This window comes from Hyla sarda, chromosome 10, assembly GCF_029499605.1.
Source record: "Hyla sarda isolate aHylSar1 chromosome 10, aHylSar1.hap1, whole genome shotgun sequence".
In the NCBI taxonomy this organism is placed as follows: Eukaryota; Metazoa; Chordata; class Amphibia; order Anura; family Hylidae; genus Hyla; species Hyla sarda.
The window spans coordinates 99082917-99099581 of record NC_079198.1 but is presented as its reverse complement, the minus strand read 5'-3'; the positions used below and the strand labels follow the sequence as shown (position 1 = coordinate 99099581).

The window sequence follows — 16665 nt, the reverse complement described above, 5'->3', positions numbered from 1 at the left end:
GGGAAAAAAATCAAATAAACTGTGGCAGAAAGTTATACAAATTAGTAAATTACTTCTATTTAGAAATCTTAAGCCTTCCAGTACTTATCAGCGGCTGTATGCTCCAGAGGAAGTTGTGTAGTTCTCTCCAGGCTGACCACAGTGCTCTCTGCTGCCAACAGGAGCAAATGCGAACCTCTTCTGCTCCAAAGGTGGCAGCAGAGAGCACTGTGGTCAGACTGGAAAGAACTACACAACTTTCTCTGAAGAAAACAGCAACTGATAAGTACTGGAATGTTTAGAAGTAATTTAAAAATAATGTTTAACTTTCTGGCATCAATTGATTTGAAAACATCCCCCCCTCCCGGAGTACCCCTTTAAGGCTAGGGCCAACTTTGGTGAAGGTCACAAAGTTGCATTGCAAATTCCCATTTACAGAGTGTGACTGTGACGTGACAGTTTCTCAAAATCAGACTTTTGGTTGTAAGACCCATGCGACTTAGCTGTTACTGACCTCAATGTGAATATTATGTGACCACAATCTGCTTGCAACCTGTCTGCAATTTGGCTATTTTTGTTATAGCCAAATCTGAATTGTAAGAAAGTTGCTCAAGCTAGATGTGACTTGCTGTCGCACGACACATGCCATCATGTAGCCCTAGCCTAAGAAGATGAGCCTTAAAAATTCTGCCCAATCTATTTGCTGCAGACACTTTGGGATAGCTGTTAACTGTTGATGACCTGATGAAGAGAGGACATGCCTCTAGAAATGCGTAGTCTGTAGAGGAAATTAAAGTTGGATATATCACCGATTGGCACCTTGAAAAGTATCCATTTTCTTCGGCTGATTAGGACATATAAGCAAACCTTTCCTGGAGATGATGGTGGTTAGCAACCTTATAAAAACTCATTTTTATTTCTTAGTGTCAAGTAGGCAGAGCTGAGCTGCTCTGGTGCCACAGCCTGGCATATTCCTTGACTAGTGTAAAGAGCCCTGTACATCAATATGAGAGCAAGTGAAGAGGTGTGCCAGGCTGTAGCAGGGGGGAGGCTCTGCTCTACCTTTTAGATAACTAACTTTTGGCATTAAGCAGAGAGGACAGAACCCCTTAAAATGCTACAAATTGAAACATGTTTCTGAGAACAAGCTGTTCAATTTTTACCAACGTAACCAACCAAAGTCTGTTAGATACAAGTATTGGATCCATTTTGAAATATTCATATAAAACAACACAAAAAAACTCATTTTAAGTCACTGTGAGTCATAGACTTCTAACTAGAGATGAGCGAACTTACAGTAAACTTGATTCGTCACGAACTTCTCGGCTCGGCAGTTGATGACTTTTCCTGCATAAATTAGTTCAGCTTTTAGGTGCTCCGGTGGGCTGGAAAAGGTGGATACAGTCCTAGGAAAGACTCTCCTAAGATTGTATCCACCTTTCCCAGCCCACAGGAGCACCTGAAAGCTGAACTTATTTATGCAGGAAAAGTCATCAACTGCCGAGCCAAGAAGTTCGTGACGAATCTAATTTACTCTAAGTTCGCTCATCTCTACTTCTAACGGTTGTGTATAACAGCACTGAATTCCCAATGACTTCTAATCAACCAAGTGCTAGTAACTAGAGTTGAGCAAATTTACAGTAAATTCGATTTGTCACGAACTTCTCGGCTCGGCAGTTGATGGCTTATCCTGCATGAATGAGTTCAGGTTTCAGGTGCTCCCGTGGGCTGGAAAAGGTGGACACAGTCCTAGGAGACTCTTTCCTAGCTAGGACTGTATCCACCTTTTCCAGCCCACTGGAGCACCTGAAAGCTGAACTAATTTATGCAGGATAAGTCATCAACTGCCGAGCCGAGAAGTTCGTGACGAATCGAATTTACTGTAAATTCGCTAATCTCTACTAGTAACCAACAAGCAAAGAGGAGACATTAATACTTAGCTGCTTCCCCATTAACTTGCATATCTTGTGTACTGCTATCCATAGAAATGGCATAAGACCGGACTGCCTGCCAAGTAAGCCACCCTTCTATTTCTCAACCCTAAGTGAGGTACACACAATGGATTTTTCCATTAGAAAAATCAGTTGCAGATCCACAGCAGAAATCTGAGGCATGTCCTTTGGGGGCTTTTTATTATTACCTAAATGCATATGGATTTACAAATACAAGTAGGAAACAATATGTGCCATTAGCCTGGATTGCTCATGAAAATAATGAGATAAGGTTTGGGGACTAAATGTGTAGTAAAGCCCATGTTCATGTTTCTCTCAGGTTTCCAACAGGTATGGAAGCTTCCTAGTTTAATACCCAGATCTTCTGATGATTGTATAAAATAACAATAGATAAATAAACTCAGATGCCGTATGGCCAGACACACCTGCACACTTACCGTATATAAAAACACATTTTAGTCTAGATAAAATAATAAAATTAAAATAAAAAAAGGACAAAATAAGCATGACTTCTTAAAATCTATCATATAACAAAAGTATAAACAATCTTTCATAGAAAATTATTTTGCATGCACGGAATTTAGAATTTTTTTTTTTAAATACCAGTTACAGTATTTATTAACTGGCAATTATAGTTTAGTTAAATAGACATTTTACAGTGTATCACACATCTGTACGAGACCTGAATTCTTATTGCATAAGACTCATCCCCTTCTCTAGCAATGTAAAGCCGGCCATGCATCCAAACCTGGAGCTAGCGTAGATGTCAGAAGCACCGCACACAAGGCGCTTCACTTCCCTGCCTGATTTATAAATCAGAAATCGGTAGTAGACTGGGGTGTAAAACGTGTCTTGATAAATTCTCCCCTAAGAGTCTTGAGTTTCAGCACACCTATTCCTCTGCTTGTTGGGGAGATGAGCTCGGACTATGATGTTAAAAAGTGTCCTGTGTTTATTTCAATGGGAGAATAGAATGGCAATAGCTTAGGTGTCATATAGGCAGTGCCGAGCTGCAGCATGCACAACTTCTGCCTCCCCCCCAACCTTTGCGGCTCAGCTTCCGGCACTGAGCCCCGTACCACCTCTATGACACTTGGGCTCTGACCAACATCTAGAGCTGACAGATTCCCTATAAAAAGTGTGAAAACACATCATCTGTGCAGCCCCTTGTCTAAAGGTGGTCATATATTGGCCAAATTATAACTCCTGACCTTCCCATACATAGGGAATGTTAGGCATGGTCCAAGGTTCTTGTAATCTCTATTTGGGGGTCAGAAATCCAGCCCACCCAACCCATTTTTCCACTTACATCTATCAGTTGGGAGGCCGCCATATGCCGTTGGCAGGTTCGGCTGACCACATGAACTGGATTTGTGACGTCTGTCTCATGCAATGTTCTTAGGTTTCAAGTCTTTTGAGACTACTTTCTACTGTTGTAGAGATACCTCTGTGAACACTTTTTTTTTATACATTATTCACTAACTGCATACCTATCACATATATCAAGGGTAAACTACTCTGCTATACCATAGTGGATTAACATTAGGTATTGTGCTTTGTTTTGTGAAGTATGAGGTTTTTCTTCCTATGTCAACGGTTAATATGAATAATTCTTAACTTCTACCTGTTACTTAATGGGGTTTTTCTATTTACAAAAAAAGATGGCTTCCCGGTTATCTTTAGTCCAAATCTGCCGTGTTGACTGTTTTATCACAATTTGAGTAACTTCTATTGACATTAATGGGAGGTGAACCAAATGGCGTATCAACAGGAGCTCTGTCGACTGCCGTTTATGCAGTTCCTATTTATGTCAAGTGGGAATTACACAAATTACTTAAGACGGCAAGGAAGACATCTTTTTCATAAAACTGGAAAATACCTTTAAAGAATGATCAAGAACTTGAGTCACAGTGAACCTGGCAGGTTTGCAATGGACTACAACTCTTAACGGAGGTAGTAGGTGTCAACTGCACTCAATAATCTTCATGTATTCATAACTAAGAAGATGGCAGTATGATGGGAGGTGTTGGGAAAGCAGCAGTGCTCCCTCATCCAATAAAGACCCCAGACACACAAGAAAGAACTTGGCTAAACCCAACTATCTCGTTTGTATTGGGGCCTCCCACCATGCCTGAAGGATGGGGGCATATTAGATGCCTCATCCTTCTCATTTGGAGAGACCAGCTGCTGCCAGAGAAGTCTGGCAGTGGCTTAAAGGGGTACTCTGTCAAAATACATCTTATCCCCTATCCGAAGGATAGGGGACAAGATGTCTGATCGCGGGGGTCCGCAGCCAGCAGCTGCTGCGTCCAGAGCTTGGAGCTTCCGTGTGTGTGGTCACGCCACGCCCCCCTCCATTCATGTCTATGGGAGGGGGCGTGACGGCTACTACGTAGCCGTCACGCCTCCTCCCATAGACATGAATGGAGGGGGGGTATGGCAGCTGTAGTCACCAGTCATCCGGCAAGGAGCGGAGTTCGCTCCGTGCACGGATGACTAGGGTGCGATCGCGATAGGGGCTAAGATGTACCTCTTTAACCCTTCTCTATCCATTCAGAACAAGGGTGCCCAGCCGAGCTAAAAGTTCAAAAGGTCTGCAGGAGGGATAAGCGAAGACCAAACAAATGTTTATCCGACAGCTATCACACGCGTGCAAGACTTAATTTAGTGTTGTGGACTTCACTCTACCAACGCATAAGTGCTGGTTCTGACCTTCACCTTTCAAATGCTGTACTAAATGGTCATCCTATCTGATGGAGGGAGGTATATCACATAGCATACAAGGCAGCTACTAACAAAAAAAAATTACTTTTATTTCTACAGATAGAGTATGTTTTTATCGGTGTTACAATATGTTAATCAGTGGTTTAGGTCACAAACTGATTGTGAAATGTGAGTTAATGGTCTTAAGGCCATCAAATGTATCTGAAGTGTTCAATGAGAGTATATGTATACAGAAAGTGGATGTATTCTAACATTTATTGATGGACATGTTACAGAAATTCCTTTAATAAATGTGAAAAATGACAGTGTTGTTGTTGTTTCTCTGGAAAACCAGATTAAATGGGTATTCTGGTGCTTAAAAAAAATCATATGCTGGGGCCGTGGAGAAAAGAAAGCAAAAACATTATAGTTACCTACCCCCAGTACCTTGCTGGTCCTGCTGCAACTTCTTTACCTCCCCCCTAACACCAGACAGGTTGCAAAGAGCAGTCAACAAGGGGAGGGAAGTTTGCTAAATGAGTGTATTTGCAAAAAGATTTACCTTGACATGCCCTACAGTTTAACTACATGAGTTGGGTGGAGAATACCCTACTTAAAATCTACGTGCAACCCCGAGAAGTGTAGTCTATTTTAATATTGCCCCCTACATACTGCTGAGTTGTGCAGGCATGTTGTTGAAGGGGTTATCCAGGAAAAAAAATGTTTTTATATATCAACCGGCTCCAGAAAGTTAAACAGATTTGTAAGTTACTTCTATAAAAAAATCTTAATCCTTTCAGTACTTATGAGCTGCTGAAGTTTAGTTGTTCTTTTTTGTCTAAGTGCTCTCTGATGACACCTGTCTCGGGAACCGCCCAGTTTAGAAGCAAATCCCCATAGCAAATCTCTTCTATTATGCAGTCCCCGAGACAACTGTTGCCAGACAGAAAACAACAACTCAACTTCAGCAGCTGATAATTATTGAAAGGATTAAGATTGTTTAATAGAAGTAATTTACTAATCTGTTTAACTTTCTGGAGCCAGTTGAATAAATATATATATATACACACACACACACACATACATACATACAAGTTTTTTCCTGGAATACCCCTTTTAAAGGGGTACTGCGGTGCTTAGACATCTTATCCCCTATCCAAAAGGACAGGGGATAAGATGCCTGATCGCGGGGGTCCAGCCGCTGGGGACCCCCGTGATCTTCCACCCCGCACCCCGTTAGAATCAGTCCCCGGAGCGTGTTCGCTCCGGGTCTGATTACTGTCGATCACGGGGACAGAGCATTGTGACGTCACGGCTCCGCCCACGCCATAGGCTTGCATTGAGAGGGCGGAGCGTGACATCACATGGGGGCGGAGCCGTGACTTCACAATGCTCTGTCCCTGTGATCGACAGTAATCAGACCCGGAGCGAACACGCTCCGGGGACTGATTCTAACGGGGTGCGGCATGGAAGATCACGGGGGTCCCCAGCGGCTGGACCCCTGCAATCAGGCATCTTATCCCCTGTCCTTTGGATAGGGGATAAGATGTCTAAGCGCCGAAGTACCCCTTTAAGGAACGTTTCCCTTTTGAAAACATAAGGGGGCAACAAAGCTTGGCAGAATATTCCTATATTTACACTTTACTATCGAAAAACCTTTTTAGAAGAATATAGTAACCCATCACCATTACTACATCTTAAATGGCGGTAACATGTAACTCATTTATGAAATTACAGTTTTGGATAAAAATTGCAAAAAAAATAATAATACTAAATTGTAGAAACATCTCAAAGACGATCAATAGAAATGTAAGGCTTCCCAAGTGTCATAGCAGAGGGTCTGAATACTTCTATCAATGCATAAATTTAGCTTTTCCTTTGCAATAAATTAGCAAATATTTCTAACATTCTGTTTTCACTTTGTCATAACGGGATATTGAGGGCAGAATGATGGGGAAAACGTTTTAAAAAAAAGGGGTCTGAAGACTTTCTGAATGCACTGCACATTTATCAGGACTATTTGACATAGGCCCGATACAGTTGTATGTCTTGTAAAAGAACACCCCACAGCAGAGCCATACCATGGGGGGAGCCCAAAGGGGTGGTTGCTTCATGAGCAAAATTCTTGGGGGTGCAAAACCTGATGAGCATTTCACCCACTACCCTGGACCAGTAAATGTAAAATGACGGGTGACGTATATAGTACTTGCATTGTGCTCACTTCAGTAAGCATACATTTCGCCGCCATGGGTGCTCTCACACCCATCCTAGTAAATGTGAAGTGAGTGGCAATGCATACAGTGTATACCGTATTTTTTGCCATATAAGACGCACTTTTTCTTCGCCAAAACTGGGGGGGAAAAGTTGGTGTGTCTTATACGGCAAATACACATTAAAACCGGCATTCCCTGCGGCCATCAACGGCCGGGACCCACGGCTAATACAGGACATCACCGATCGCGGTGATGCCCTGTATTAACCCTTCAGACGCGGCGATCAAAGCTGACCGCCGCGTCTGAAGGGAAAGTGACACTAACCCGGCTGTTCAGTCGGGCTGTTCGGGACCACCGCGGTGAAAACGCGGCGTCCCGAACAGCTTACAGGACACCGGGAGGGACCTTACCTGCCTCCTCGGTGTCTGATCCGTGCCGGGATCCCCTGCATGGCCGGCGCTCTCCTTCGTCGTATCACGTCGTCCCGTCATCCAATAGGAGCGGCGTGCGTAGCGACGTGATGGCGGCGACGGAGAGCGAGGATCCCGGGCAGCAGAGACGTTCCAGAGCGACGGGGACACGGCAACAGCGATGGAGGGCAACATCCAGGGCAGCGGTGACGGGTCCGGAGCGGCGGGGACACGCGAGTACTACCTCCTATACCAGTGGTCTTCAACCTGCGGACCTCCAGATGTTGCAAAACTACAACTCCCAGCATGCCCGGACAGCCAACGGCTGTCCGGGCATGCTGGGAGTTGTAGTTTTGCAACATCTGAAGGTCCGCAGGTTGAAGATCACTGTCCTATACTTTACATTGTATTTGGTTCAGAATCTTTATTTTCTAGATTTTTATGCTTTAAAATTGGGTGCGTCTTATATGCCGGAGCGTCTTATTTGACGAAAAATACGGTACATTGCAATTCAGTACAATTCCACACACCTGGCCAAGTAAATGTACAGTATACAGTGTGGACACATACACTGTATGCACCACTGCTCACTTTACATTTACCGATTTTAGGGGTACGATACAACTCCCAACTTCCCAGAATATTGCCGTCAAGCTTTTTTTTTTTTTTTTTTTTTTTAACGTATATAAAATTTCTATACAAAAAGCATGAAAGTGACAATTTAAATCTCTGTATATATATTTATATGGACGCATATTGTCCCTTTTATCTCAGCACAGAAGCACAATATAAATACAGCAATATATCCCCCCCCATCCCTGTAATAAAAATACATTCTTTACAATTGAATAAAACTAGTGCTGAGGAATGGGCTGAGGCGAGCCGCTAAACGTTTCCTCATTTGGGTGGAGTCTCATATTTGAAAACAACACTAAAGATTTTGCCTCCCAGTCTCTCGGCCAGCCAGGAGTTCTTGATGACGGCCAGTTTCAGGCTTTCACACTGCAGGACTGCATAGTAGTTGGTGTGGATGGCTCGGCCCATCCCTTCAATGATAACCAGGTCTGTGTTTCTCTCTTTCACCAGCATAGCAAGGCTTTTGTCTAAGCGACTGTAGACACAAATATGTTAAACTAGAGTATTAGAACGATCAAGCAGCATAAGGATCAGTGATACATTCTGGGTACTTGAACATGTCATATGGAAGGATTTTCAGGGATTAAAGGGAATGTATGCATGGCCTACAGTATAAGACTCCACACACCAGTTTAATGGTTCCAGTCAAAACAATATAGGTAGTATCCAAAAACATCAAAGGGGTTCTCCGGTGCTTAGACATCTTATCCCCTATCCAAAAGGATAAAGGATAAGATGCCTGATCGCGGGAGTCCCGCCGCTGGGGACCCCCGTGATCTTGCATGCGGCACCCCGTTTATAATCAGTCCCCGGAGCGTGTTTGCTCCGGGTCTGATTACCGGCGACCACAGGTCCAACGGCGTGTGACGTCACGGCTCCGCCCCCGTGTGACATCACGCTCCGCCCCTCAATGCAAGCCTACGGGAGGGGGCGTGATAGCCGTCACGCCCCTTCCCATAGGCTTGCATTGAGGGGTGGAGCGTGATGTCACACGGGGGCGGAGGCGTGACATCACACGCCGTCGGATCTGTGGTCGCCAGTAATCAGACCCGGAGCAAACACGCTCTGGGGACTGATTATAAACGGGGTGCGGCGTGCAAGATCACGGGGGTCCCCAGCGGCGGGACTCCCGTGGTCAGGCATCTTATCCCCTATCCTTTGGATGGGGATGAGATGTCTAAGCACCGGAGAACCCCTTTAAATGGCATTTATTATCAGTTACCCTGTTCATCTCTCTCCAGTGTAGCAATGTTTTTTGTTGCGCTACTTTTCCTTTGGTCCAGACACAGGAAGGAAGCTCCCTTCCCCTTCATCTTTGTGTTGTTATTGTGCCTACAGGTGGCAAGCTATGATTTTTGTTCAATAGCTAAATGATCCCACCTTCTCTGTCTCCGCTTCAGTCATGATGGAGAAGGGGGCTGGCTTTGCTACTGAACTGTGCACACGTGCAGCCCCTTCACTGCACAACTGATGACACACAGAGTGAGGGTGAAGGTTTAAGTCCCACCAGCTTTACTTCCCCATTGGTACTAAAAAGAAGGTTCTAAATAGGAAGATGCATGCAGATTTGACCTACTAAAGGAAAACTGACAACAGGGTCAGCCTTACTAACATGGATATATACCGTATATACTCGAGTATAAGCCGACCCGAATATAAGCCGAGGCCCCTAATTTCACCCCAAAAACCCAGGAAAAGTTATGACTCGACTATAAGCCTAGGGTGGGAAATACATCATCCAGACCCCCGTCATTAACACCCTCATCATCACCCTGTCATCATCCCACCCCCCTTCATCATCACCGCCTGTCATCCTCCCACCCCACCCCCCTTCATCATCATCACCGCCTGTCAATCCAGTGGTCTTCAACCAGCGGACTTCCAGATGTTGCAAAACTACAACTCCCAGCATGCCGGGACAGCCAACGGCTGTCCGGGCATGCTGGGAGTTGTAGTTTTGAAACATCTGGAGGTCCGCAGGTTGAAGACCACTGCGGGCCTTCGTCATCATCCAGACCCCCCCCCTTAAGTTATCTACTCACCTCCCCTCGGTGGGAAGGAAGGGTGAGCTTGTCCGGGCCATCTATGCTGCAGGGACCGTCCGGTGGGGAGGGTTAGTCATTCCGGGCTGTCCATCAAGGCAACGTCACTAGTCCGGGGCCGGGCCAGGAGCAGAGAAGAGGGCCCACCCTGGTGAAGATGGACAGTCCAGAACGACTAACCCTCCCCACCGGACGGTCCCTGCAGCATAGATGGCCCGGACCAGCTCACTCGTCCTTCCCACCGAGGGGAGGTGAGTAGAAAACTAAAGGGGGGGGGGGGGTCCTGGATGATGACGAAGGCCGCAGTGGTCTTCAACCTGTGGACCTCCAGATGGCTGTCCGGGCATGCTGAGAGTTGTAGTTTTGCAACATCTGGAGGTCCGCAGGTTGAAGACCACTGAATGGGATTGACAGGCGGGGAGTTCACTCGAGTATAAACCGAGAGGGGCGTTTTCAGCACGAAAAATCGTGCTGAAAAACTCGGCTTATACTTGAGTATATACGGTAGTTAGATAATGTGGATGACGACAATTCAAACACTTCTTGCTGGGTGAAAATCAGTGCAGCTGTTCTGGAGATATTCATCTTGTTGCTAATAAGGTTTTTACTACTTAGTATACAGTATGTTCACACTGAGGAATTGATCTGGAATCATTTCAGTCAGGAGAAACTCTATAAATCTGCTATTGTATGCTTGGAGCGGAATTGGTGCAGAATGAGAAGGGGAATTTCACTCTGAATTTTTAAGAGGAAATCTGGAGGAGGATCAGTACTCGACCATCAATGGTCTGACTCTGAATTCTCCATTTAAAATTCTGCTTCAATTCCGCTCCAAATTAAGTCAGGAAAAAATAAAGTCCCATTGACCTCAATGGGCTTTTATCTTCTGGTGGATAGAATTCAGCGAGGAAATTCTTCTTGCGAAAATTCCTTATTGTGAATAAAGCAGCGGAAAAATTATTAAAATGAATGGAGCTTTCATTCACGGTAGAATTTGAGCGGAATAAGAGAGTGGAATTACTCAAGTACATTCCTCAGTGTGAACATATCCTTAACTGAACTGAAAGTGTCTGCTGCTGTATGTGAAATGCTGTTTCCCGCCTGCTCCCGACAATAACTCTGTCCATATTCATCTCTATTCCTCAGTATGTCTAAAGAGGGTGGAGTAATCGGCACATACAGCAACAGTCCTCCTCCCAGCAACCCTCCCCAGGTTTAGTGCGGGTGACCCTACTGTCAGTTTTCCTTTAAAAGGGTACCTCTCATCAAAAAAACTAGAATAACTTTACAATTGCATGTTATTAAAAAATATGCTTCTTTCTATTTAATTTTCCACTTTGAAGAAATGACCACTAGGGGTCTCCCTACCAGTCCTGGCAGCAAGCATTTCAGACTCATGCTGGAGTCCTAAACACTACGAGCTGCCTTTCTGCTTTGTTCACAAAGGAGAACACTCAGAGCTGCCAGCCTGCTTTGTTCACAGCCTGTTTGGCTGTGAACAAAGCAGGCTGGCAGCTCTGAGTGTTTAGGACTCCAGCACGAGTCAGAAATGCTTGCTGACAGGACTGATCTGGAAAAATACAATGGAAAGAAGCATATTTTTCATTAACATGCTATTGGAAAGTTATTCAACATTCATTAATCTAAAATATATCAAAAGTTTATTTGATGAGAGGTACCCTTTAAGCATTGTAAGGGGTTCAATTTGAATACATTTCACATACAGAAAAAATATCCCCTTTAATCCCAACTCACCTAAGATCTAAGCAAGGAGAACTTGAGCCAGTTTGCACCAATATCAACCTTTCATCCTGCAATGCATGCCTAAGGAAAAGAAATTAAAATTTCAGAAAACATAAACAGGAGGAGACAGGTAGATCAGCTCACCAGACAGGCGTCCTTTCCACAGCACGGCAGGCGTATGGCTACACCAAACAATGGAAATAAGAACAGATTGCCAGCGTGGAACATGCAGATAATCCTTTAGTGAATAAAATCGGAAACACAGGAACGGGAGAACATGACGCGTTTCAGGCGTGTACCGCCCTTAGTCATATGAACAAAGTAAGGTAGACTCAACTTAGATATCAGAGGAAGTGGATCACGGTAGGGGGAAGAACCACCCACAATGAAACGCTTAACCCCTTAGATTCAAAACATAACAGTGACACATATTAAAAATAGCACAATGTGAATACACATGTTAAAATATAAGATGAAATGTATCAAAGAAACAGTAACACCTCGTTGCAAATACAGATGATAACAGAAGTTTTTGTTTTTTTTAACACAAATCTATTTCATATACAGAGGTGTATACTGAACATGTCAAGCTGAGATATAGCAAAAATTGTTGTAATACCACTATATATCGCTACTGAGGAAAACAATGGACGTGTTTTAACATGTGTATTCACATTGTGATATTTTTAATATGTGTCACTGTTATGTTTTGAATCTAAAGGGTTAAGTGTTTCATTGTGGGTTGTTCTTCCCCCTACCGTGAACCACTTCCTCTGATATATAAGGTGAGTCTACCTTACTTTGTTCATACGACTAAGGGCGGTACACGTCTGAAACGCGTCATGTTCTTGTGTTTCCGATTTTACTCAATAAAGGATTATCTGCATGTTCCACGCTGGCAATCTGTTCTTATAAGGTAACATGAAGCTCATGTTTGAGAGTCTCAAAGAGACCTGGGTTTCATTACATTTTTTAGGATGGACCGTCACCAACCATACACAATTGTAATACAGGTTGCAGACAAAGAGCAAGGCAACAGCTCCCACCTCTACTAACCCGCACCTATGAACAGACAGGCCGCACCTCATCGAAGATTGGATCCAGCTCTCATGGTAAAGTTAAATGGAGCTACTTTATGTATTTATTCAATAAGCAACACCTAGGACAATAAACGCTGACGCAGCTGCAGAGCATTAGGAGGTGAGGTTTACTAGATTTGGGTCTGCTGCAGAGAATTGATCTGCATCTGGGCATGCTGGGAGTTGTAGTTTTGGGTCAGCTACAGAGTCATAAACTGCGTCAGGGCATGCTAGGAATTATAGTATCATTTTCGGTTTTTGGCCAAGCACATCCTGAATTTTCAGTCTCGTTGCACCCCTACCCTCCATACCATGACAAGATTGTCAATTTACCGCCCAGTCCTTTTAATGCTTTTAAAAATAGTTTTTCCAAGGAGAAATATGATTTTTTTGGGGAGTAAAAATTCTAAAATTCTAAGAATATTCGCTAATGAAGGCAAATTTTTGGCACCCATGGATGCTCCCCTGATCTAAAGGAAAAACTTACCCTTATATATAAAACAAAATGGTTAACAAAAAATAAAGTCTCTGAAATGCTGCAGCACTTAAAAAGAATGAAATGGCATGAAAGAGAGTCTCCCTTATTACATCCAACTATTGTTTTCTTTTAAGTTCTCCTTAAAGGGGTACTCCGGTGAAAACCTTTTTACTTTTAAATCAACTGGTGCCAGAAAGTTTAACATATTTGTAAATTACTTCTATTAAAAAATCTTAATCCTTCCAGTACTTATTAGCTGCTGAATGCTACAGAGGAAATTCCTTTCTTTTTGGAACACCGATGACATCACGAGCACAGTGCTCTGCTGACTGCTGCCTTGCAGTGCTGGGGCCTTGGGTTCAAATCCCACTAAGGACAACAATAAATAAAGACGTATTATTATTATTATAATAACGGCAGCAGAGAGCACTGTGCTCGTGATGTCATCAGAGAGCATTCCAAAAAGAAAATAATTTCCTCTGTAGTATTCAGCAGCTAATAAGTACAGGAAGGATTAAGATTTTTTAATAGAAGTAATGTAAAAATCTGTTTAACTTTCCGGAGCCAGTTGATTTAAAAGAAAAAAGATTTTCACCAGAGTACCCCTTTAAAGAGAACGTGCGACCTAGATATATAAATATATATTTTTTAGATACTGAAACATGTTTGACATAAAAGGTCCCTTCCAGCCGGTTTCCTATGGAAGAGTCTTCTAGGCATGATCTGTGACCTGTGCAGAGGTCGGTGTGCCTCGGGGGTGTGATTGGGCTGAGCTCTGAGCATCACCTATTTTGAATGGCATGTTCCCATCTTATCTATACACTGGTGTCACCATTCACTGTAATCTTGCCTGCGCTAATAAAGAGGACACTCCTGGGAAATTGTACAGGACAGGAAGTCTAAACGTAGTATTAGGCCTAGCGACCATAATGCAAAATTTTAGGATTATTTTACATTTAGATAGTATAAAACTTTTTCAGGGAAAAAAAAAAAAAAACACCCTTAAAGGGGTATTCCAGGCAAAAACTTTTTTTTATACATCAACTGGCTCTGGAAAGTTAAACAGATTTGTAAATTATTATTAAAAAAAATCTTAATCCTTTCAATAGTTATTAGCTTCTGAAGTTTTCTGTCTAACTGCTCAATGATGATGTCACGTCCCGGGAGCTGTGCATGATGGGAAAATATCCCCATAGGAACTGCACAGCTCCCGGGACGTGAGTCATCAGAAAGCAGTTAGACAGAAAAAAAAAAAAACTCAACTTCAGAAGCTAATAACTATTGCAAGGATTAAGATTTTTTAATCGAAGTAATTTACAAATCTGTTTAACTTTCCGGAGCCAGTTGATATATAAAAAAAAGTTTTGGCCTGGAATACCCCTTTATTTAAAAAATGCACAAAAAGTACAAATAGTTTTTAAAGGGAATGTGTCATCAGGAAAAAACTCACAAGCCAGACTTACTGTATAATGCTATCCATGTCGGCAATCCGTTCTGTGACGATCAGGGATTCATTGTAGGTGACATCATTTAGAGCAGGTCCTGAATTACACGCCAGGATGACCTGCAAAGCCAATGCAAACAACATTTTGCACATGATACATGTTTTCAAGAACCCAATAAAGAAAAATGTTTATGGTCTATAGCAGTGGTCTTCAACCTGCGGACCTCCAGATGTTGCAAAACTACAACTCCCAGCATGCCCGGACAGCCAACGGCTGTCCGGGCATGCTGGGAGTTGTAGTTTTGCAACATCTGGAGGTCCGCAGGTTAAAGACCACTGTTCTATAGGAAGAAATTCACAAGCAAATTTAACTAGTTTTAGAAATATGGAAATGGTTGTATCTCACCAATTGATAAGGACACTAGAACCATACATTGTAATTCGTAGCTGCCGATTCTCCCTTGAAAAGATTATTTAGTGATCTGAACAGAAGAAGAGACAAGACTGTACCTCTGTACCTCTGGAGAGAAGTTCTCGGACAAACGGGAAAATCCCCAGGATGATATCAATGCCGCTGTTGTCCACAAATATTAAGGCACATTTATGTGGAGGACCCTGGAAAACAGAGCATATGCTTATTACTAGAGATGAGCGAACTTAAAGTAAATTCGATTCGTCACAAACTTCTCGGCTCGGCAGTTGAGGGCTTATCCTGCATAAATTAGTTCAGCTTTCAGGTGCTCCCGTGGGCTGGAAAAGGTGGATACAGTCCTAGGAGACTCTTTCCTAGGAATGTATCCACCTTTTCCAGCCCACCGGAGCACCGGAAAGCTGAACTAATGTATGCAGGATAAAGTAATCAACTGCCGAGCCGAGAAGTTCGTGACGAATCAAATTTACTGTAAGTTCGCTCATCTCTAGTTATTACCAATCATCATAAAAGCCCCATTATGAGATTTCCCACAATGCAAGTGATATTAGCAATGAATTGCTAACGACATGTTTAATGGCCTAAAGAAGAATCCAAACAGCCCCTGTCCCCTCCATAAACGTTCCTACAATGCTTTGACTTGAGCTATGCCCTCTAGTAGTATATTGTCATGGCCAAAATTTTTGAGACTGACACAAATTTTGGTTTTCACAGTTTGCTGCTTCCATTTTTTTTTTTTTTTTTTTTTTTTAAGAGGTTTTAAAAGGGGTACTCCACTGGAAAACATTTTTTTTAATCAACTGGTGCCAGAAAGTTAAACAGATTTGTAAATTACTACTATTAGAAAATCTTAATCCTTCCAGTACTTCTCAGCTGCTGTATGCTCCAAAGGAAGTTCTTTTCTTTTTGAATTTCCTTTATGTCTGACCACAGTGCTCTCTGTTGATACCTCTGTCCATTTTAGGAACTGTCCAGAGTAGGAGCAAATCCCCATAGCTAACCTATCCTGCTCTGGACAGTTCCTGACATGGACAGAGGTGTCAGCAGAGAGCACTGTGGTCAGACAAAAGAAATTCAAAAAGAAAAGAAAATTCCTCTCTAGTATACAGCAGCTGATAAGTACTGGAAGGATTAATATTTTTTTTAATAGACTTAATTTACAAATCTGTTTAACTTTCTGTCATCAGTTGATTTACAAAAAAAAAAAATGTTTTCCAGTGGAGTACCCGTTTAAAGGGGTACTCCCTTGCTAGGAAGGCATAGGGGAAAAGTTGTCTGATCGTGGGGGTACCGCCGCCGGGACCCCCCACAATCTCCACGCAGTACCCGACGTTCTGAAGAAACGCCGGGTTCCAGCGACAGTGGTCCTGACATCACGCCATGCCCCCTCCATTCATCTCTATGGGAGGGGGGGTGACGCCAGAACCCGGCATTTGTTACGGGGATCAGATGCGGAGTACCCCTTTATGCTCCAGGGTCAAAGCTTGCTCAGGAATGGCAGCAGGCAGGCAGTGACACAAAATCTAATCATCATCCTAGAGCCATGCCCCCTCCAT

General features: G+C 43.2%; 1 protein-coding gene across 3 annotated transcripts in view; it reads right to left on the bottom strand.

The window, feature by feature from the left end:
- Positions 1–7960: 7960 nt before the first annotated feature.
- The window catches only part of PANK4 (pantothenate kinase 4 (inactive)), a 57746-nt gene continuing 49041 nt past the window's right edge, over positions 7961–16665 (bottom strand). For 2 of the 3 annotated variants that reach the window (XM_056544173.1, XM_056544174.1), the window contains exons 16-19: positions 15190–15294; positions 14699–14799; positions 11691–11759; positions 7961–8368 (exon numbers count right to left, since the gene is read on the bottom strand). In XM_056544173.1, the coding sequence (XP_056400148.1) occupies positions 8155–8368; positions 11691–11759; positions 14699–14799; positions 15190–15294 (489 nt within the window). In that variant the 3' untranslated portion in view covers positions 7961–8154. Of the gene's footprint in view, positions 8369–11690; positions 11760–14698; positions 14800–15189; positions 15295–16665 lie in introns of those variants that run through there. The other variant, XR_008848492.1, reaches the window with a different exon arrangement.